The 22,158-nt window shown below is 43.3% G+C and overlaps 1 protein-coding gene across 1 annotated transcript in view; it reads left to right on the top strand.

Annotated features, from left to right (window-relative positions):
* The window catches only part of mycbp2 (MYC binding protein 2), a 57,821-nt gene that overhangs the window by 13,075 nt on the left and 22,588 nt on the right, over nt 1–22,158 (top strand). The window contains 45 exon segments of the mRNA XM_018702638.2: nt 2–148; nt 812–883; nt 1,160–1,256; nt 1,356–1,429; nt 3,211–3,349; nt 3,540–3,616; nt 5,429–5,633; nt 5,754–5,918; nt 6,100–6,258; nt 6,356–6,560; nt 6,747–6,892; nt 7,435–7,545; nt 7,882–7,986; nt 10,188–10,307; nt 10,463–10,544; nt 10,965–11,082; nt 11,219–11,577; nt 11,695–11,867; nt 12,226–12,351; nt 12,568–12,695; nt 12,894–12,985; nt 13,086–13,220; nt 13,362–13,445; nt 13,557–13,653; nt 13,772–13,964; nt 14,206–14,480; nt 14,743–14,964; nt 15,150–15,341; nt 16,610–16,816; nt 16,954–17,091; nt 17,218–17,396; nt 17,493–17,635; nt 17,764–17,864; nt 17,966–18,184; nt 18,303–18,396; nt 18,399–18,524; nt 19,067–19,185; nt 19,271–19,358; nt 19,511–19,560; nt 19,687–19,859; nt 19,986–20,130; nt 20,248–20,454; nt 20,661–20,716; nt 20,792–20,907; nt 21,016–21,113. Of these exon segments, the coding sequence (XP_018558154.1) occupies nt 2–148; nt 812–883; nt 1,160–1,256; nt 1,356–1,429; nt 3,211–3,349; nt 3,540–3,616; nt 5,429–5,633; nt 5,754–5,918; nt 6,100–6,258; nt 6,356–6,560; nt 6,747–6,892; nt 7,435–7,545; nt 7,882–7,986; nt 10,188–10,307; nt 10,463–10,544; nt 10,965–11,082; nt 11,219–11,577; nt 11,695–11,867; nt 12,226–12,351; nt 12,568–12,695; nt 12,894–12,985; nt 13,086–13,220; nt 13,362–13,445; nt 13,557–13,653; nt 13,772–13,964; nt 14,206–14,480; nt 14,743–14,964; nt 15,150–15,341; nt 16,610–16,816; nt 16,954–17,091; nt 17,218–17,396; nt 17,493–17,635; nt 17,764–17,864; nt 17,966–18,184; nt 18,303–18,396; nt 18,399–18,524; nt 19,067–19,185; nt 19,271–19,358; nt 19,511–19,560; nt 19,687–19,859; nt 19,986–20,130; nt 20,248–20,454; nt 20,661–20,716; nt 20,792–20,907; nt 21,016–21,113 (6,357 nt within the window).

The following is a 22,158-nucleotide window of genomic DNA, read 5'->3' on the forward strand; positions in this document are numbered from 1 at the left end:
TGCGGCCCTGATGAACAAGTGGATCCTGAAAGAGGTGGCAATTGACGACGATGAGCGTTGTCTTCTGCAGACAGATGGCTCCTTCCTGTATTTGCTCTGCAAGGACGGACTCTACAAAGTGGGCTCTGGATACAGTGGCACTGTCAGGGTATGCACCACGTATATCCAAATTTACTGATTTAGACTTTTTCAGATAGAGGGAAGGATTAACTGTTCCTTTGTGGGTTGAGAAGATTCTTTTAATTTTTATGGAGAATAAACCATTAAAAAAAGCCATTGGGTTATCTGAAAAATGCACTGTCACAAAGCTTGAAACAGCGCTGTTTTTCTCAAGTTAGGAAAAGTTGATGTTTTGCAGCTGCATGGTTTTCACAGTTATCTGATTTGTGTAAGAAGGAGGTGCGTGTACTAGCAGTAGCTCTTTGAATCAGCAGTAGATCTTTGAATCAGCAGTAGATCTTTGAAGCAGCAGTAGCTCTTTATCTAATGAAATGAGACACTGTTAAACTCTGAATTGCCTCTGTGCACAAAAACAAGTCTAAACACAAAGGCACCACATACAGGATAAGTGTACTAGAGATTTAGTTTGAACTCAGCATTCCATAACTGTATGTAAGTAAGTGTCTATTATTTATTCAACCAGCTTTGTTTTGTGTTAGCAGGAGGGAACTACGAGTGGAGAGCCACAATGCAATTTTAAACAGAAAATTCTGCTGCTTGGTTGATAAATAGGCTGATGGCTTTGATAGCGCTTAAATAAAACACCAGTGTTTAATTTTTTGTCTCTTGATGTGTGATGAATACCCCACAGGGCCATGTGTACAACTCCACATCTCGAATCAGGAATCGAAAGGAGAAGAGGTCATGGCTGGGCTTTGCTCAGGTAGGTAGTAGCACATAGTTAGCTTTCATCAAGATGCTCTCACATACATTCCATTGGAGTGACTTTGAGTTGATCTCCATACAACTTCAGTGATTTTGGTCATTTGTAGTCAGTGCTTAATTTGGTATTGGATCCATGGGTCAGCTGTAAACTTTGTTTTTAAAACTCATGATGTGATGCTCTTGTTCTTGGGATGTGAAGTCAGCTGTAGGGCGCATGTCAGGGGTAGTTCTTTCCGATTGCAGATCAGCAGTCACGTTTGTGTTGTCTCCTCAGGGTTACTTGTTGTATCGGGACACAAGTAACCACAGTATGTCGGCCGTCAAGATCAACCCTGAGACTCTGGAGCATGAGGGGACAGTCGCTATGCCAGGTGTGGATAAAATACTTCTGGTGGCTCCTTGGCAATTGTTACAAATGGCAAATGACATAATATTCATTATATTCACTATTACTTTCCATCACTCTGCAGGTCAACACTCAGATGGGCAGAACATCATCTTCACAGATGGAGAGTACATCAACCAGATCGCAGCCTGCAAAGATGTGAGTTTAAAGTTCTGGTTAAAGCTCTTCAAAGCAACAAAAATATTAAATGTGTATTCTTGAATTGAAACCGTTTCAGTGGGGGTAGGAGGGCCTAGGAGTTCCCCCATATGTACAACAGAAACCAGAATGCACCTGAGCCCATGTCTGCTGAGAGAGCTGCCTTTATGGCTGTATGTGCTTGTACAGCCTTTTAAGCTTTTAGGGCTAATAAATTCTCTGCAGCGTGTGAGTCAGTCCTACACGGTCACTGACTTGCTGTGTCACAGTGGTGAAGTTATGGGCTGATAGAGCCAATCACACAGAGAAGTTTTTTTATCAGCTTTTGTGAGCAGTTGTCCTACTTACTTAGACTGGATTGGAAGAGATACAGAGACTGATGGTCATCTTCTTGGTGATCAGTGATTAAATCAGTTTATACACGTCGGCACAATCAAATCCTTTCCTGCTCATCTTTCTATCTTTTTTTTTAATCCTGTGTGTCTGATCAATTTCTCTTTTTCTTTTAATGCGCGTTGTTCCCCTCATACAAACCAAATTTTTTGTCAGTTAAAATGACAGTGTTCTTCTTGACTTGTCATGCGAAACATCTGTCACTTCCCCTGCTGCAGAGGCCCCTCAGCTGATCACCAGCTGTGCCACATAGGGGGAGGGTGTAGCTGTGTATTGGTGTATATTTATGTGTTTGTGGGGGTGTGGCTGTGAGGACAGTTTTTATTCTCTAGAGAGATTAATCTCCCAGGCAGTCATCTGCATAAGCAATATGTAACATGGGTGGGGGAGGGGAAGATGTGAAGTCCATATATCTGCCGTTGCAGCTGGGGGGGGGTCCTCCTCAGACGCTGCATGTGTTTTCAGTGAGCAACCAGCAAATGCAACTACTGCACAAACCACGCACAGTTGAGGAAAACCTCAAGAGACACACACAAGGCAGGGGGTTCAGATACTGGGAAGGAGAGGAAGAGTTCAAGGGAATAGTCAGATGAAGAAGGTAACGTGTAGGGAGGAAAAGTCAGGGGGTAGTACTGGAAGATAGAGCTTGTTTAATGATTTGAGTGGCATTTGTGCTCTGCTCTGCAGGAATCAAAGGAGAGTAGATGAGTTTGTAATCATTACCACACTATGTAAACCAGACCATCCACACACTACCCTTCATCCCTTTAATTCTCCTAATAGTTTTCCTGTTGTCGTCCTCTATGCTGTGTTCTGTTCCTGTAAATTCTCCCTTTCATCAGCCTCCCGTAGTCTGAGTTGCATCATCTGTTATGTTCTCTACACTCAAAGTGTGAGTCAAGTGATTGAGTTTTGGATAGATGCCACACCCTTTACAGTGTTTTTAATATAGATATGCTGTTTTGAAATTGCTGAGTTTTTAAGTTGCTCTAACCACAAAGATTAAAAAATGAAACCACACCCTCAGTAGACTGACCCAAACATACTGCAGCTGGAGTTGATAAATTCATCTATGACTCCAGTAAGGTTGTACTCCACGTGTTAATCCACACTGCATCCAGCACATTAGTTATGAGTGTGTGGGGGGTTTGTGAGGTACAGTTAAAGGACTTACTTCCCACTGTACTAAAACACACTCATGCCCTTGTGGCCAGTTACACATGCAAAGTCAAATGATTTGATGTCCAAAATATTGTGTCCGCTGTTTGACCGCAACACAAATGACTGTAACTTTGTTACAATAAATGCCACATCTAAATGCCACACTGTAGCTGTGTGGAATTGTGAAACTGAACTGCATTTCCTCCTGTTGGCCCTGACTCCTGCAGGATGGTTTTGTGGTGCGGATCTATACTATGAGCTCAGACCCGGCCCTGCAGCAGGAACTGCAGCTGAAGCTGGCAAGGAAGTGTCTGCACGCCTGCGGCATCTCTCTCTTTGACCTCGAGAAGGATCTGCACATCATCAGTAAGTGATATAAACTGTACTAATATCTGTGTGATGCTGTTCGAACACCTGCTTCAGGCACTGTATACTCTGTGTGTCTACAAGGTTGAAAAATTTGTCATAAGTTGTTCAAAACACAGTGGAATAAGAAAGTACTTTCCAACCTTGTCTCCTTGTGTATTTGGCTCTAAATAGTATGTTGCTCTCCCAGGCACAGGATTTGATGAAGAGGCAGCATTGCTTGGAGCAGGCAGGGAGTTTGCTCTGATGAAGACCGCCTCAGGAAAGGTGAGATTGAAAATCTTCTCTGGTGGTATGCCTTAAAATGTTTAACAAAAATGAATGTCGGCACAGATTCAGCTGCTGAGCTCTTAACAACCTTTGTTTTGCTAATGACAGGTTCACTGAGGGGCAACCTTGAGAAAAAGCTCTAAATTAATTGCGCTTCTGCATTTTGTCCCTTTATATCACACTGGCCACATGAAGCCCATTGTACAAAATTAACATTCCCCTTGTTCATAACATCTGTATGTAGTTAGCTACAGTCACATTTTCCAAAGATCAAGTTGTATGAAAGCATAACAATAAGACATGGCTTCTTGTTTTGGAAATAGTCGGTGGCTCTCTTAGGTAAATTGTCTTTAAATAATACAGAATGAGGGAGCTGTATTTTTTTATGTCTCTTGGTCCTGTTCACTGTTTATTGTGCTCTAGACCAAACTCTTGTTAGTGGTTATTTGCACACGGAGCTTATAAAGTGACATTCCTGCTTAAATAAGTGGAAGTGATTAGAGCATTTCACCCAGCTAAGCAGTGGCACTGGCCTACACACTAGATGTCCACTTGCAGGAAAACACACCAGGACCCACTGCAAGTGAAGCTTTCTGTAAGAGTAAAACACACACACACACACACACATATATATATATATATATATGTGTGTGTGTGTGTGTGTGTGTGTGATGACAAATTTTAATGAAGGCAAACAGAGCTGATATTCTGTATACTACTTAAACCATTAGACTTCTTTGTATTCTTTGTTATCAAGCAAAGCAGACACAATCACTTTAGGGAGGTAGTGCCATGTTGAGGAGGATATTTCACATTTTTTTGCAGCCTATCTTAGTAAGACGAGAATGCTAAATATGTAGTTTCTTGGGGTGTGTGGAGGGTGTGGTTGTGTGCGTCTGTACTTTAGGTGTGGTGCAGTGTGCCTCTTTTGTAGATAGCAGTCCGGGGGCAGTTACACATTTCTGTGTCTGTGTAGACGCCTAATCTCACAGCACACTTTATCTACAGATTACCCTTACCCAGACCAGCTGGATGGGTAAAAATAGGAGCAGCTGACCTGTATCTTAGCTCTAAGGTCACTCATCACTTTGACTGGAGATTGTGCCTAACGTGATATTACTAACAAACATCACCAAACAACACCTTCTTAATCCAACCGGTCGAGGCAGATGGCCGCCCACCCTGGGTCCGGTTCTGCTCCAGGTTTCTGCCTCTTAAAAGGAAGTTTTTCCTTTGCCACTGCTCTGTATGACAAGTGCCTTGAGATGACTTTTGTTGTGACATGGCGATACATAAATAAAACTGAATTGAATCTTAGGCCAGCTGTTTATGGCTTACAAGCTACTGTTCTCGCTGCATGTAGTGTTTTTGGTATTGTGTCATTTATGAAGTTAATGTCAGGTGTTTTGAGTCATAACAATTCTTTCACCTCCACTATCAGCTATTATACACCTTTTATCACAAATTGCCCCTGCTGTTTAAGTTGGTTAATACATACACATGGGTTAAGGCTGTGCCCAGACTGACAGTAGCAGTGCATTCATAAACCTAGGGTCCTCATTCATTTCAAGAAGAACACTCTGTTGGCACATTATGGTGCCACTCACAGAGGGTTTTCGCTAAGAATGCAGGGTTGTCCAACAAAAAAGTTGATCCTGGCCACCTTGCTGCAGCACAGGCCATCAAGCAAATACAGCACATCCTGCTCTCCTCAATAATGGCCACCTTAATGGGCACCTTTTTTTCTGATCTGTTTTCTCTCTTTCACTGTGTTCAACCATCATCCCTTCCCTCATCCTCCTTTCACAGATCTACTACACAGGAAAGTACCAGAGCCTGGGTATAAAGCAGGGAGGCCCGTCAGCAGGAAAATGGGTTGAACTGCCTGTTACAAAGTCTCCTAAGATTGTTCAGTTCTCAGTTGGACATGATGGCTCTCATGCCCTGCTAGTAGCCGAGGACGGTAGCGTGTTCTTTACAGGCTCCGCCAGCAAGGGAGAGGATGGAGAGTCCAGTAAGGCAATTTCAAACTATCCACAAAAATTCAGCAATTCATATTGTTAAAGCTTAATGTAACACAGAATCAAAGCCATTTCAGCTGAAGTTCTTAAGGTGATGTTACTTTTCTTTGCAGCAAAAAGCCGCAGACAGCCCAAACCGTACAAGCCTAAGAAGATGATCAAACTAGAGACCAAGACGGCAGTGTATACAGCATGCAACAATGGCAGCAGCAGCATTGTCACCAAGGATGGAGAGCTCTACATGTTTGGCAAAGATGCCATTTACAGTGACAGTACCTGTGAGTTGACTGGGACAGGGCTATTTTAAAATTTTCAGCCTCTGAGAATTATTTCAGTAATTTCTTGTCATTGTCAACAAAGCTTTGATAAAGACAGATGAAAGTTTTTTTTTAAAGAAAAAACATTCATTCATCTATAAATATGTCTCGATGTTTGAAACCACTTCTTTCCTCTCCACAGGCCAGGTGACAGACCTGAAAGGTCACTTTGTAACTCAGGTTGCCATGGGCAAGGCCCATACATGTGTCCTGACCAAGAGTGGTGAAGTGTGGACATTTGGTGTGAATAATAAGGGCCAGTGTGGCAGAGACACTGGGGCAATGAGCCAGGCAGGGAAAGGTGAGGAGAACACAAACAAAGAAATAAACATGACAACAAATGTTATGTCGTTGTCGACTCATTACGTTGCCTTTCCTGTTGTGTACGCTTGGTGTAGCGTTTGGTGTGGAGAGCATGGCCACAGCCATGGATGAAGACCTGGAGGATGAGCTGGAGGAGAAGGAGGAGAAGAGCATGATGTGCCAGCCAGGCATGCACAAGTGGAAGTTGGACCAGTGCATGGTCTGCACAGTATGTGGAGACTGCACTGGCTACGGTGCCAGCTGTGTCAGCAGTGGACGGCCAGATAGAGTACCAGGAGGGTAAGAGGACACACACGAACTGTGGAAAGGGTTAATATGGTCATTAAAGTATTTGTACAGCAAGGGGTTATCAAATAGTAAATGCTGTCTAGAGCCAAAAATGCTCATCTGACTAGGGTCTTTTTTTTAAAATTACATTTCTGGCTAAACGTTTTCGATCCCTGTGTGTGTTTGTTTGTTGACCAGTATCTGTGGCTGTGGGTCTGGAGAGTCTGGCTGCTCAGCGTGTGGCTGCTGCAAGGCCTGTGCTAGGGAGCTTGATGGTCAGGAGGCCAGACAGAGAGGCATCTTCGATGCTGTGAAGGAGATGATTCCTCTGGACCTGCTGCTAGGTATGCCAGCTGTCTTACGTGACTTCATGTTCCTCCTGTTTTACTCTGTCATTCATACAACATTTACATCTCATGGGTATCACCTCTTCTGTTGTTTACATTTTGCCCAAAACCACAAAGTCTGTCAGTCATATGCATGTTAAAATCTCATGCATCTACGCTTGACATACATACACGATGTTCATATTATAATTGTAAGAGGTTTGCAGCATCTTGGTTCCTCCATAATTGATCAGGATAAATGTCTTAGTCAGGGATGTGTGTAACCTATATATCCTTATGAGCTGTGCCAGCACCCTGCTTATGTTGCACATGTCAAACTGTCTGTTGCATTTGCTTGGATGCAGTATTTCACACACCTGTTGTCGCTCGTCCTTCGTTTTGTTATTGTGTTGTGCAGAGTCATTGCTTCTCCATCACCTCTCTCCATCATTCATTGATGTGTGTCTTGTTTTGTTCTGCTCTGCTCCGTCTTCCCTCCTCCTCCTCCTCCTGCATCCTGTCTGGGCTGCCTGTACCTGGGGCCTTTTGTTTTTTTTCAGCTGTGCCTGTCCCTCCCCCTCCAGGAGTGAACATCGAAGAACACATTCAGATCCGTCAGGAGGAGAAACGACAGAGGATCAACCGCCGGCACAGGCTGGAGGAGGGCAGAGGTATGGATCAGGGCCAGACAGAATGGGACTATGTTTAGGGAAGGGCTGTGTGGTTTTTATTGGAAACAGCAAGATTTCTGTGGTAGACCATTTACATATGCACAGGAAATGAGAAGGTGGGGGATAGGTGGGGGTTTCTGAATAGGGTGAAGCTACCAGTAGAAGATAACTTTCAGGTGCTGTGTGAGCTTGGGTGTTGTGCCTTGGTGACTTCCCCCTTGCTTGTGTCTTTATAATTTTTTCAGTGTGTGTGTATTGTTGTGGTGTAGTATTTTCATGTGTTCTTTCCCATTTGTGAGCATTGTGCATGCATGTGAAAGTTTCTTTCTCCCCCAGGCCCCCTTGTTTTTCCTGGTCCCATTTTTATGAACCAGCGTGAGCAGGCCCTAGCCAGAATAAGACCCCTTCAGGCACTAAGGCATAAACGGGACAAGCACAAAGGTACTACGGTCTTCACTAACTCAACGGGTGCAGAGACACCCCTTTGACTCATCTCCCAGTCTGGCTGTCCCGCCCACCTCCTCTCTCACTCTCTGAAGGCAGGACTCTTGTGTCTTCACCAGGTCTCATGGTAACAAACAATGTTGCCTGTTGGCAACAGGGACTCACTGTGACTCACAGTGGAGAAATGACTGAGCCTTTAGACCGGGTTAAATTCCAGCTTCATCAACAGGCTGGTTCCCTTTCGGATTTGATAATTTCATGTTGTGTCATTTATGTTAACATAGGAACGAACCAAAGTATGATAAAGATTTGGTCTGTTATGCTAATTTCTTTTCTGGTGTAACAGTTCCAATCCTGCTCTGCCTGCTGCTGTTGTTTAGACCTAAATATAAACCAGTGCCCTTGTCTAACTGGATTTACCATCACTCCCATAGCAGCTGATTTGTCACTTCGTGGGTACAACTGCAGCATTACAAGCCGACAAAACAGCAACCACTGGGCAGAGCAAACTTTAATGAATAACAAGCTGACAAACATGACACGGAAAGAAGGAAGCAGAGTTGTCAGCTTTGAAAAAAAACATTTTAGATGGGAAGCATCTCATGAAAGTAGCTTATAAATCACTTAGAGACTCACAAACATCAATGAATTGCATTAACTGACATTAAGCTTTTCAGGTGCTTGACCACCAGACAAGCGAGTGTAAGTGTTGATTGTCTGGAGAAATAGTCACCAATAAACCTATAAACATGATTTTGGTAATACCTGCACATGTTGAGCAGAAAAGACAGAACAGAGTCATCCTATTTTTCCAGTTTTCTTGCCATTTGTTTTTGTTTGTTTTCTTGTCGCCTCTGAATCTCAGCCCCTTTGTGTCTTTTTTTTTTTCCCCTAGGAAAAACAATATGTGGTAACGTGGTTTTCTTCCCTTTCTAAAGTAACCAAAACAGGGCGCACAATGTGTGACTCCTATTGTTACACGCATTCAGAGGAAAATATGCTTCAGTTAACATGTAAAATAGAAAATGTCAAAGACACAGAAAGAATAGCTATAAAAAACAAAACAAAAAAATGCAGTTGTAACACTTAACTGCACAAATGGCAAACGCTGCTGTCATTTGTGTGTTTACATCTTCCCTCACTAAACTGCTGGTGCTGTTACTTTTCTCGCTGATAGGCGGCGCAGGTTCGTCCCGTTATTGGTGTGACAGCTTTAATGACAATGTGCTCATATTGAGTGTCCCCTGAACTTGTACAGTTTGAAAACCTTCTCAACAGGAACTCATTGTTAAGGATAAATAACTTGTTTCAATGTCCCACTGTGAAATGGGAAAGAATGCCACAGTGTATTTTATTTCAGATCAGCTGTAGTTTCCTCCTTAATGTCAGTTAGGAAATAGAGGCTGTTCTATTTTGCAGAATAACTTTCCTGTCATTGTGGTCGATGCACAGTTGTAAGGCTAGGTTATTTGGGGTATCTCCCCTGAGCATCCTTCTTCATGATTTTACGCTCATGAAGGGGAAGGGGTTCTCCAAATGCCCCCACCTACAATATTGGTGTTCCTCCCTGGGACTTCCAAAGCATCGTTTGTGTGCTTTTGATGTCATTTAAGAGCACTTCTGTATACTCATCAACATTGAGAGTGTCCATGAGCTAAACTTTCAACCCTGTCCTGTGAACCTTTGGGCCAGGAGCCAGTCAGTATGTATTCTACATTTACTGTGAAGTTCTCAGTTACAGAGGTAAACCAAAATGTGCTGGTTCCTGGTCCAAAAAGGTATTGACAGTCATTATATTTACTGCAATGCATGGGTCTCTATCCAACTTATTCCACTCACATTACCACAACTTTGACCTCTTACACAGGGCTCTGGGTAAACCAGATTTCCTCTTCGTCATTAAACACAGACGGATGTTTAAAAGAAAATCAAATTATTTGCGAAACAAACAATCTGCCCATCTGTAATGGGACTGGTTGCCAAAAGCCTTTCTGTTATAGAGGTGTTGTTCCCTCCTTCCTATTTCGGCATGCTTTTTCCCTTCTCTTCCTGTTTTATTTCGAGTCCTCTTTTCCCTCCAGCTCCCCTTTTCCAGGACTGTGCAGAGACATCAACCTCAGGGGTCTGAAGTCGCTACTAAACCTCACTTTCTCCCTGTTCTCTACTCAAATGTGCTGACTTGAGTGTTTGCCTTGTAGATGGTAGCAGTGAGCGAGGAGAGAAGGATGCCAGCAAAATCACCACTTACCCCCCAGGGGCAGTGAGATTTGACTGTGAGCTCCGAGCTGTGCAGGTCAGCTGCGGATTTCACCACTCAGGTAGGTTCATTTCTCTCGCTGCTTCTGGTCAGGTAACTCAGTAGCTTTGTCAGTATTTCGTATGAGGAACATTTTGAAACATCTAGCAAGTAGTGGTCTGACCCTCAAATAAGGAACGTGGGGAAAATAACCGTCATGATTATGTTGCTTTACAGTGGTGTTGATGGAAAATGGAGATGTCTACACGTTTGGTTACGGTCAACATGGGCAGCTCGGACATGGAGATGTCAACTCCAGGTACTGACTCTGTTGACTCACATTTCTAACTCAAATTTGGTTTTGAGTTTTGACATTTACAAAGAAGTAAATAATGGTAAACAAACTCAACAGATTAGTCTGTAAGTCCATTCTACACAACTGTGTTGGGGGGGGGCGTGGTTTGACTCCCGATCCAGCTGGACCTTTACTGCATGTCACTGCCCTACTCTCCCTTCCCATTTCCTGTCTCTCTTCACTTTCCTATCAAATAAAGGCAAAACAACATGTGCTAGCCACAGCATTTGTTCACTCTAGCTGTTCTAATAAGGATTAGGAAATGGAATCCAGAATTTTCATTTTCAAAGTATTTAATTTGAATTACATTACATTACAAACATGAACAAACAAACTGCACTTGTTTGGACACTGGTGCCTAAACTCGATGTTTCTACCTGCTAGGGGTTCTCCAACTCTGGTGCAGGCTCTTCCAAGTCCGAGTGTCCAGGTAACAGCCGGCAGTAACCACACAGCAGTGCTCCTGATGGATGGGCAGGTCTTCACATTTGGCAGCTTCTCGGTAAGAAAAATACTGTCCCTGATATCATGTTTAACCATTTTCTTTTTCAATTAATGCCTAATTCATGAAATCCAATAGTACTGTAATTAACCACAAAATGTTCTAGAGAGTGAATATATGGCTTCTTGTTCTGCAGAAAGGGCAGCTTGGCCGGCCCATCCTAGACATGCCCTACTGGAACGCCAAGCCATCTCCCATGCCCAACATTGGTGCCAAATATGGACGAAAGGCTACCTGGATCGGTGCCAGTGGAGACCAGACGTTCCTGCGGATCGATGAGGCTCTTATCAACTCCCATGTCTTAGCTACTTCAGAGATCTTTGCCAGCAAACACATTATTGGCCTCGTGCCCTCCTCTGTGTCTGAGCCACCTCCATTTAAATGCTTGCTTATCAACAAAATGGATGGAAGCTGCAGGACCTTCAATGACTCTGAGCAGGAAGACCTGCAGGGATTTGGTCTGTGTCTGGACCCTGTGTATGATGTCATATGGAGGTCAGTCCAAGGATTAATATCTGTCAATAATTACGTGCCATTTACTGAAATGTGCTCTCTAATTTTTCAGTCCCCTCCATGTGTTATCCTTGACCATGGCTCCCTGTGTGTTTTCAGGTTCTTGCCGGCGGCAAGAGAGATTTGGTGCTACAATGCAGTAATAGCTGATGCCAGGATGCCCTCTGCCACAGATCTACAGGCTCGCTGTAGCATCCTTAGTCCAGAGCTTGCTTTGCCCTCAGGATCACACGCAACCACCACTCGCTCTCACGGAGCCCTACACATCCTTGGTAATCCTCTGCACTAGCCATTCAGCAAAGGATCTGAGGTCATATGAATCTTTTATGAAATGTCTCATCTCTATGTGCATGAATGCTACAACATCGACGTTGCCGGGTCACTGGACATCCATGTATCTAAGATGTAACATGACTCCACTGCTAGTGAAAATCTTCTATACTTTCTTATTGGGATCCCGGGGAACCACTAGCATTTTTTTCAGTCAGTTCTTGGAAAAAGAGAATTTAGAAAAAGAAAAATCTTAGATTGTAGCCAGACATATTAAGTATTTCCAGGAATGCTTACTGTAGTTTATGAACTCTGATGTTTGTCGTCAATGCTAAGAAGTATCCTGGGGTGTCCACTTAGGTTGCTTGGATACTTTGGCAGCCATGCAGGAGCTAAAGATGGGTGTAGCCAGTGCAGAGGAAGAGACCCAGGCAGTGATGAAAGTCTACTCCAAGGAGGACTACAGTGTGGTGAACCGCTTTGAGAGTGAGTGCGCTCTTAGAGAATACGTGACAAATGATGTATTACACAACATACTGGGAGACACATTTAAGAGTTTTGAATTTGATATATTGATTGTATAAATCTAGACGAGTCTCTTACCTGTTATTTTAAGCCAAACTGCTGAATGTCACTGTAGATAAACAACAGAGCTTCTGTATATCGTGCACAGCCTCATTGATCCTATGTGTGATGTTATAGGTCATGGTGGTGGTTGGGGTTACTCAGCCCACTCTGTAGAGGCCATCCGCTTCTGTGCTGATGCAGACATCCTGCTGGGTGGCTTGGGCCTGTTTGGGGGTCGAGGGGAGTACACTGCCAAGATCAAGGTGAGCAGTTCTGTGTCACTTAGTAAAGTGAGTTAAACAGGGATGCCAGTTTAAGTATTTCCCAGTTTGCTGCTGCAAAGCACCTCCTCAAACTAATAATTTACCACCAGAGGATAACACAGTTAATGAATTAAGAGGGAGCCTGCTGTCAAACTACAGGCATTTAAAATATATTAATCCACTCTTCCTCTTGTGCAGCTTTTTGAGCTGGGACCTGATGGAGGTGACCATGAGACAGACGGCGATCTGCTCGCTGAGACTGACGTACTGGCCTATGACTGTGCTGCCAGGTACTGTTTATGCATTCCTTATGTTTCCCCTCTGTTCTCACAAGTATTTATATAAGAAAAAAAGAAAAATAAAAAAAAATGAATGATATTTTTTTTTTAGGGAGAAATATGCCATGATGTTTGATGAGCCAGTGCTGCTGCAGCTGGGCTGGTGGTATGTGGCATGGGCCAGAGTGTCTGGTCCCAGCAGTGACTGTGGCTCTCATGGACAGGCTACCATTACCACTGATGACGGGTAAAACTACTGCATTTAATACTGACACATCTTTATCTTTTTTTGTCATTTGATCATGTCTAAATGATGTTAAATGCTAAATAATGTTTGAATATGAATATTGATCACTGCCTTTTATTTATTTATTTTTTTCCTTTGCAGTGTGGTCTTTCAATTTAAAAGCTCTAAGAAGTCAAACAATGGCACAGATGTCAATGCGGGTCAAATACCTCAGCTGCTCTACAGGCGAGTAAAGTTCCTTACAATTTTCTTAGCCCTGATGCAAGCTTATTCTGTCTAGAGGTTTGTCAAGTATATGATTTGGACTGTTCCTTTATTTTTATTTTTTGACATTAGGCTTCCTTCAAATGATGGCAACGCATCTAAGGGGAAACAGCAGACCAGCGAACCGGTCCATATCCTGAAGCGCTCATTTGCTCGCACTGTCTCTGTGGTGAGCACTGCCTCTATGTTTTGAATAGTGTTTTGCCTCCACTCTGTTTGTCCCCACTTGAATGTCTTGGTATTTTTTTAGAGCACTGTTTGACTCTCTACCTGCTGTCTCTTTGTAGGAGTGCTTTGAGTCTCTACTGAGTATTCTTCACTGGAGCTGGACCACCTTGGTTCTGGGTGTGGAGGAGCTGCGAGGGCTGAAGGGCTTCCAGTACACAGCCACCCTGCTGGACCTTGAGAGACTGCGCTTTGTTGGCACATGCTGCCTTCGCCTGCTCAGGGTCTACATCTGTGAGATCTTCCCCATTGCTGGTAGGATCAGATCTAAAAAGCATCTCTTTAAAATATAATGAAATGTTGTTTGTAAAAAAGGAATAAGTCTGAAGAGCAGGAGTATATCTTTGGTCTAGAAAACATCAAAACCCTTACTCACAAAATAGCTTGTGTTTATATTTCTTATATGAAATAGTACATTTCATATAAGAAATACTAGGAACATCCTAGAGTGTAGTTTCTAGTAAGATTTCAATTTTGTCTGTTGTTTGATTTCCAGCCAGCACCAAAGCTGTGGTGGAGGAGTCAAGCAAGCTGGCAGAGTGCGTGGGAAAGACACGCAGCCTGCTGAAGAAGATCCTGTCAGAAGGCATGGACAACTGCCTGACCAAACTGGACAATGACCCCCAGGGCTACTTGTCTCAGCCTCTTACCCTGCTGGAGGCTGTGCTGCAGGAGTGCCACAACACCTTCACTGCCTGCTTCCACTCCTTCTACCCAACCCCAGCTCTGCAGTGGGCTTGCCTCTGTGACCTGCTCAACTGTCTCGATCAGGTAAGGGATCAGACAGCAGACCACAAAACTTGTACCTAAAAGGAGTTTTAAATGGGGCTGTAACTAATTATTGTTAAAATTATTGATTAATCTGTTGATTTCTGATGATAGGTATGGAAACGCACAGTATTATTTTTTAGACACAGACATCATACAGCTATACAGAGTGGCTTCCCAAAGCCTCAAAATCATAGTTCCCTGACAGTATTTCCTTGGTTGTTGAAAGAGCATCAGAAAGTATCTTGTTCCCCCTGTATTTCAGGACATTGCTGAAGCCAACTTTCGCACATCCAGCAGCCGTCTGCTCGCGGCCGTAATGTCAGCTCTATGCAACACCTCAGTCAAGCTGACATCCATCTTGCCCATTGCATATGACGGGGAAGTGCTGCTGCGTTCACTGGTCAAACAAGTCAGCACAGAAAACGACTCAGCCCTCGCTCACCGCTTCCCCCTGCTGGTGGCCCATATGGAGAAACTAAGCCATGTGAGTTTTTGCTGATCATATACTGTACATTAGGTATCCTTATTTTTAAAATGGTGGACATGAGTGCTTATGGGGGGGCCGGTCAGTGTCCCAAGAAATGTTTTAGGGGGAGAAAATGGTAGCCTCTGATCATTACATTATCTGTTTTTTGTCGAAATGCCTCAAATAACTTATTACTCCCGTAGACGGAGGAGAACTTGATGGGCATGACCAGTTTCCGGGAGGTGCTAGAGAAGATGCTGGTGATTGTTGTGCTGCCAGTGAGGAAGAGTTTGAGGAAGGAGGTGGAGCTGTTCTCCCCACACCTGGTCTCCAACACCTGTGGTCTGCTGGCCTCCATCGTCTCTGAGCTCACAGCCTCTGCCCTGGGTTCTGAGGTAACTTAACTCATGCCAATACTCACATGCACAACAAACACACATAACTAGGGGCTTGGCTGTGGCAAACATATACCCTAGTTTAGTGTTTTTCTTTTTAAAAAGACACTGAATCCTGATGTGCTTCTTGTGTGCTCTTGTGGTACTTCATTACACGTGAATATAAACAGAACTGTGTTCTTTAGTGTCTTCTTTTTGTTAACCTCTGTTGTTTCTGTCCTGAACATTCACTTTGCATCCATTGCCCTCTGTCAACATTCAGTTCTTTGGTTTGATGAAGATGACAGTCATTTGAGTTTTTCCAAACAGCTTGGATCATAATTGCGTCTGCTTCCCATTCTGTGAAAGTCTCAGTTGTCACAACACAGCTTTAATAGCTGTATATCACATCTGTCTGTCTTTGCTTATTTTTTTCTTTCCTGTTTCCTCATGCCATACCCTTTCACTTAAGGCTCCATTGTTATTGAAGTAACTTTTCATAGTGACAGGTCTTGTTTGAGACAAGGTGGTGTCCTCGCTGTTGCTAAGAGACGTAGAACAGAAAGGGGGGCTTTGAGTTTTCTGCATTTTTGTTAAAGATATGCTGAGTCATTAAGTGGGTGGGACAGATGTCTGTCGCTCTCCCTCTCTCAGAAGCTTTATTTAATTATCATCATTCTTCCTGTTCACACGCATACCCTTGTATTGCAGTCAGGACTCTGTAGCTCGTGTTGTCATAGTAACTGTCACTTAACGGCAGCCCTCAACACCACTGTTTTTCCCCCCAGTCTGTCGTCAGGGAAACAATTCTTCCTCCCCAGAGCACCTGGATGAGTCCCTCTGCAGCTGTGTCTGGCTCTCTGTAGTCAGCAGACTGATATAAATAGTAGTAGTTTATATTATCTAACACATGTTTTAATTTAAGGCAGATGTTTTTTTCAGTTATTTTTAGACATTGTATTGTTTAGAGACCATCCATTTTGTCTCTAATTTACAACTACATTGCTAGCTTTCATCCTTAACTAACAGCCATTACACAGCCTTCTATGAGATCCATTGATTATAAAGCAATATTTGAATTTCATTGCTGTGTCCTCAATGTTGCTGCTTATGTGTATGTATACTCCTGTTTAAGTGTAAAGTGATGTTTATGCAGAGGACATAGAAAGTGATTCTTATTCAGTATTTTGTTGTTTGCTGATAATTGGCATAGAAAAATCCTCCTCAAATATGTTTAGCAGCCCTATGTAGTTATGTAATAACCTGGGTAATATGTTCTTACTCTTAAGGTGGATGGGTTGAACTCGCTCCACTCCGTGAAAGCATCTCCCAACCGCTTCACAAAAACGAGCCAAGGCCGGAGTTGGAACACAGGCAATGGCTCTCCAGATGCCATCTGTCTGACAGTGGACAAACCAGGTGTTGTGCTGGTGGGCGTCTGTGTCTACGGAGGAGGGGGCATCCATGAGTATGAACTAGAGGTGCTGGCTGATGATGTAAGTAATTATAAAGCATTTTCAGCTTATATTTTATTATAGTTTGCATGTCTTCTGACGTTGTTTAACAAGCTTCGGAGCTTTGCCATCTCACTGTTTTTTTTTTTTTTTTCTACTTTCATTCCCTCATCCCTCAGGCGCAGACAGAGCACCCAGGGGACTCCGCACATTCACACAGGTGGACATCTCTTGAGCTGGTGAAGGGCACCTACAGCACTGATGATTCTCCCAGTGATATTGCTGAGATTCGCCTGGATAAGGCTGTGCCACTCAAGGTGCGTAGGCTGTCAAAACAACACTTATATATAGTGTTGTGTTGAGATCCAGCTTTTACTGTAACTGATGTCTGCTGGTCTGTTACACATGCAAATGGTGTCACTGATTAATTTATTCTGTTGCAGGAAGGGGTGAAGTACGCTGTTCGATTGCGAAACTACGGCAGCAGGACAGCCAATGGGGATGGAGGTATGACCACAGTGCAGTGCTCTGATGGTGTGTCCTTCACCTTCAGCACCTGTAGCTTGAGTAGCAATGGGACCAACCAGACCAGAGGACAGATCCCGCAGATTCTCTATTACAGGTAAACACAAAGCCTCCTATGTGTAATATCTCATTTCTGAAGTTCTTTTTTTTTTTTTTTTTTTTTATCTGACTCAATATTTTCTAATGGTTGAAGGAGTGAGTATGATGGGGACCTCCAGTCTCAGCTACTGAGCAAAGCCAATGAGGAAGACAAGAACTGCAGCAGAGCCCTATCTGTTGTCAGTGCTGTGGTCAGAGCTGCAAAGGACCTGCTTCACAGGGCATTTGCTGTCGATGGTAAGCACAGCAAATTTAGACCTGTATTGCAAAAGCACGGCTAATTGCTGTAGAGCCTCTTGGTTTGACTTTATATCAGATATGTTCAACCTCTCTTAAGTTTTATCTTTGTCTTTTGTTCTTTCCAGTGGATGATATTCCTGAGTTATTGAGTTCCTCCAGCCTGTTCTCCATGCTCCTACCCCTTATCCTTGCCTACATTGGCCCCGTGGCTGCATCTGTACCGAAGGTAAGAGGTCAAAACAGGAGGGCAAACCCTTTGTCTTTCAGTGCCAAATTTGCTCCTCCTCATGTGGCGTTGTGGTGAAATGGCTTCTCTTCCTCATTTAGGCTGCTGTAGAGGTCTTTGGACTGGTTCAGGAGCTGTTACCTGCCGTCTCTGCTCTCAACCAAAAATACGCCCCTCCTACCTTCAACCCAAACCAGTCAACAGACAGCACAACTGGCAATCAGCCTGAGCAGGGCCTGTCAGCTTGCACCACATCAAATCACTACTCAGTAATGGAGAGTGACCACCCTTACAAGCAAGCAGGTGTCACACAATACAGGGTAAGGTATCCTTTAGAGTTCTAACTGCTTAGCAAGTAACTTACATTTGAAAAAAGTAAGAGACATGATTATAATTTAAATTGAAATTAACCTTGCCATCTCTCTCACCTTGCCTCAGGTATCGTTCCCAGACTGTGTCCGTTGGACCACCATTGAGTTTGATCCACAGTGTGGCACTGCACAGCCAGAGGATGTCCTGCGTCTGCTCATCCCAGCCGAACCCTCCACCTGTCCAGCCTGGGGGGCAAACCTCTGATCCATGACACCATCAACACCTGGACTGAGCTCAAGAAGTTCTCAGGCTCCACAGGCTGGCCAACCACTGTCCTTGTGCTGCCAGGTAAGAAAAGCTAAACAGTTCAACTTTTAAAGTTGTGTAATTTTGGTGTAATTTGAGGTGCTTGTCAGACTGAAAGCTGAAGTTGTTAATTAATTGAAAGGATGAGGAAAGGAATGCATTTCAGGGACCTCTTCCACAATTTATAGCTCTGCTGTGAGGATTAAACATTTGTCTCCCTTCCCATGTCAGTGGTCAGCTTACATTCTGGACAGGAAGTGTCTCTGCCCAAATTCAACCTGTAAGGCAGCAGCATTTTGTGATGTGCTTCATAACTTACAGGGTGAACCAAGGGCAAAAAATACTGAGATGTGTTGATGATGATGATGTAGTATAAATAAGGTGCGATTCAGTAGTAACACCATTCTCACAACCCAGTTATTGCTCATTGAACTTGATTGTTCTCATGAGTGCTTTAATCTGTTTAACGATGTTTTACGAAGCCACAGCAGAACGCCATTGTTTTACCAGTGACTACTTACAGAACTCTACCCAAACTTCTCTTTTCATCCCCTATTGTATTTTTCTGTCCTCCCTAATTTCAGGAAATGAAGTTCTGTTCTCACTCGAAACAGCCTCAGATTATGTCAAAGACGAGAAAGCTTGCTTCTACGGCTTTAAGTGTGTGGCAGTGGGGTACGAATTCAACCCTGGCCCCGATGAGGTACAGACACTCCTCTGTGAAGCATCATGATTAGTCATCTCTACCATGTCAGAAGTTCTTATTCTTAACCTCTCTGGAATTTCAGGGTATTATTCAACTGGAGAAAGAGCTTGCCTACCTGGGCAGTGTGTGTGCTGCAGCTCTAATGAAGAAAGACCTGGCCCTCCCTATAGGTATGGAAAAACTGTGGATAAGGAAATTTGCTGTGGCTGTTTTGTATGATGCCATGATACTTTCACTTGTGTCTGCTGGGAGCAGAGCAAGTAAAGCCTGTGTGACATCTTGAGTAAACCATTTGCCAATTTTCAAATCTTTTTCATTTAAGGCAATGAATTGGAGGAGGATCTTGAGATTCTCGAGGAAGCCTCTTTACAGGTCTGTTACCTTGGACATTCAGAGATATTCTTTAGGATTTGTTGTAGTCTTGAGAAAAGAACACTATATCTCTGTCAGCATTTTTTTTTTCTTGCTTCATTCTAATTTCTTTTGCCCTTTACCCAGGTGTGTAAGTCCCACTCAGGGATCCTCGGGAAGGGTCTGGCCTTGTCTCACTCCCCCACCATCCTAGAGGCTCTGGAGGGAAATCTGCCCCTCCATCTCCAAACCAACGAACACTCTTTCCTTGAGGACTTCATCACCTGTGTACAGAACTCAAGTGGAGGTCGTCTGGCCAGGTAATGCTGCACTTTGTGTGCAGGTTACCTGATGTAGTTTAAGTTTTGATTGACGATTCCCAGGGATCATTGCAAATTCAAGTCTTTTCTCTCACTGTCTCTCTTCCTTTGTTTTGTCTCATCCAGGTGGCTGCAGCCAGACTCTTATGCCGACCCTCAGAAGACATCTCTGATCCTGAACAAAGATGACATACGCTGTGGATGGCCAACTACTGTGGTCGTACAGACCAAAGACCAGTATGGAGATGTGGTGCATGTTCCCAACATGAAGGTCAAGATTATTGCTTTGCCTTTTCAGCTTCCAATATAAAATAAAATAGTAGTTTGTTAAAGTTGTTACTAACCATGTCACACCTTTCTAATTTGTTTTCCTTGGTTTCATGTATAGGTGGAGGTAAAGGCTGTGCCTGTTTCACAAAAGAAGTCAATGCAGCCTGAGAATGTGAAGAAGCTGCAGCGGCTACCTGGAAGCTCCTCCCCTTCGTCCTCTGGCCCCGACCTTACTTTTGGAGGTCTGCCAATGCCCAAGCTGGAGGCCACGTACGAGCCCATGATTGTGAAAGAAGCTCGATACATTGCTATTACCATGATGAAGGTCAGTCTTGTGGAACTGGCTCATCACTCACTCACAAACTCTCTTGTTTCATTGTTTCTTGTGTCATTTAAAAGGCTACAGATTCTTGTTTGCTACCTATAGCAGTTTACACCTGCACTTGTAGACATGTCAGTGTTGTCAGCTATTGCACAAAACATATTAGCAGCTGCAAAGTAAACATGTGCTATATACTCTGTCTTTTTTAGGCATATGAAAACTACTCCTTTGAAGAGCTGCGTTTTGCTTCCCCCACCCCAAAGAGGTAAGTGAGGCAATGCAGAGATAAAATATAATTACCAGTAAGATACAATCTACTTATTGACCATTTCCCGCACAGACCCAGTGAGAATATGCTGATTCGTGCCAACACTGATGGAACCTACAGCGCCAACTGGACTCCAGGAGCAGTAGGCCTCTATACGATCCACGTCACCATTGATGGCATTGAAATAGGTACGTCAGCATAAATGTATTTCCCATATTGATTGATATTTTTAAAAATGTACAAGCCTTCAGAATGGACAATAAGCCGCCATATTTTACAATGACTTTTTCATGTAGATGCTGGTTTGGAGGTAGAAGTCAAAGACCCTCCCAAAGGCATGATACCACCTGGAACTCAGATGGTGAAGCCAAAGGCTGAACCTCAGCCTAGCAAGGTGAGCTTTTTCTTTTGATTACCCAACAGGTGCATGTATATGCACATAAATACACCTACAAAATGTATGCATGCTTGCACTCACCCATCAAATACAACTCAACAGAGACCAGAAACAGCCTGCCTTGCCTCGTACCTGTCAACACCAGTTCATAACTATAGCCACTTTAACCGAACGCTTACCCTAAAAGCTTGATTAAGCAATATTTTGATGTAAATGCTGCTGCAGTGAGAAAGAGTTGTTAATATTGCCGGTTTGCACTGTGTGCACCTTCTTTTGGTTTTCTGTCTAACAAACAAAACAAATGCTGCTCCCTAGAAAGGAATGGAGACTAAGATACTGTATCTGTCTGCTACAAGGTGGTGGAGAACCAAAATATACAAATTGCTTGCTAAGATGTTCCTCATAACTTGATGAGGTTCTCTAAAGGACTCCTCGCGTCCTTAACACCACCTATTTGACCTGTTGCCCTATGGCAGGCGCTACAGGACCATCAAATCACAAACCACCAGACTTGAAGACAGTTTCTTTTCCAGGACCATAGACACACTAAACTCTAACAGCATTGAAAGACCCCTAATGTCCAATATGATGACGGTATTCCTAGGGCAATCTACTACTACTGGATATAGTGCAGTTATTACATATATTCCAGTGCAATAATTACACTCATTTATTTTACCTATTCTTTTAGAACCTGTTTTGTTGGCTGTGGTTGTTTGTTTGCTGAGGATACTTTGTTTCCCCGTGTCCTCTAATGCACTAATTACAAGTAGTGCTTCTAATTTAGTTGTATTCTGTACAATGACAATAAAGGCTTTCTATTTCTATTTCTATTTCTGTTTCCATATATTAAGACTAATGACTGAGAGCTTGGTCATTCACGATACTCAAGTTATACTGTGCATGTAAACATACTGACTGCTGGTGCTGTATCTCAGTCAAGTTGCTGAGATCGATTATTACTCTTTAAAAAAAGTAACAAAGGAGGTTAAATGCTTTTACAGTACATACACACAGAATGCACCAAACTGATGGTTGGCAT

This window comes from Lates calcarifer, linkage group LG1 (assembly GCF_001640805.2).
Source record: "Lates calcarifer isolate ASB-BC8 linkage group LG1, TLL_Latcal_v3, whole genome shotgun sequence".
NCBI lineage: Eukaryota > Metazoa > Chordata > Actinopteri > Centropomidae > Lates > Lates calcarifer.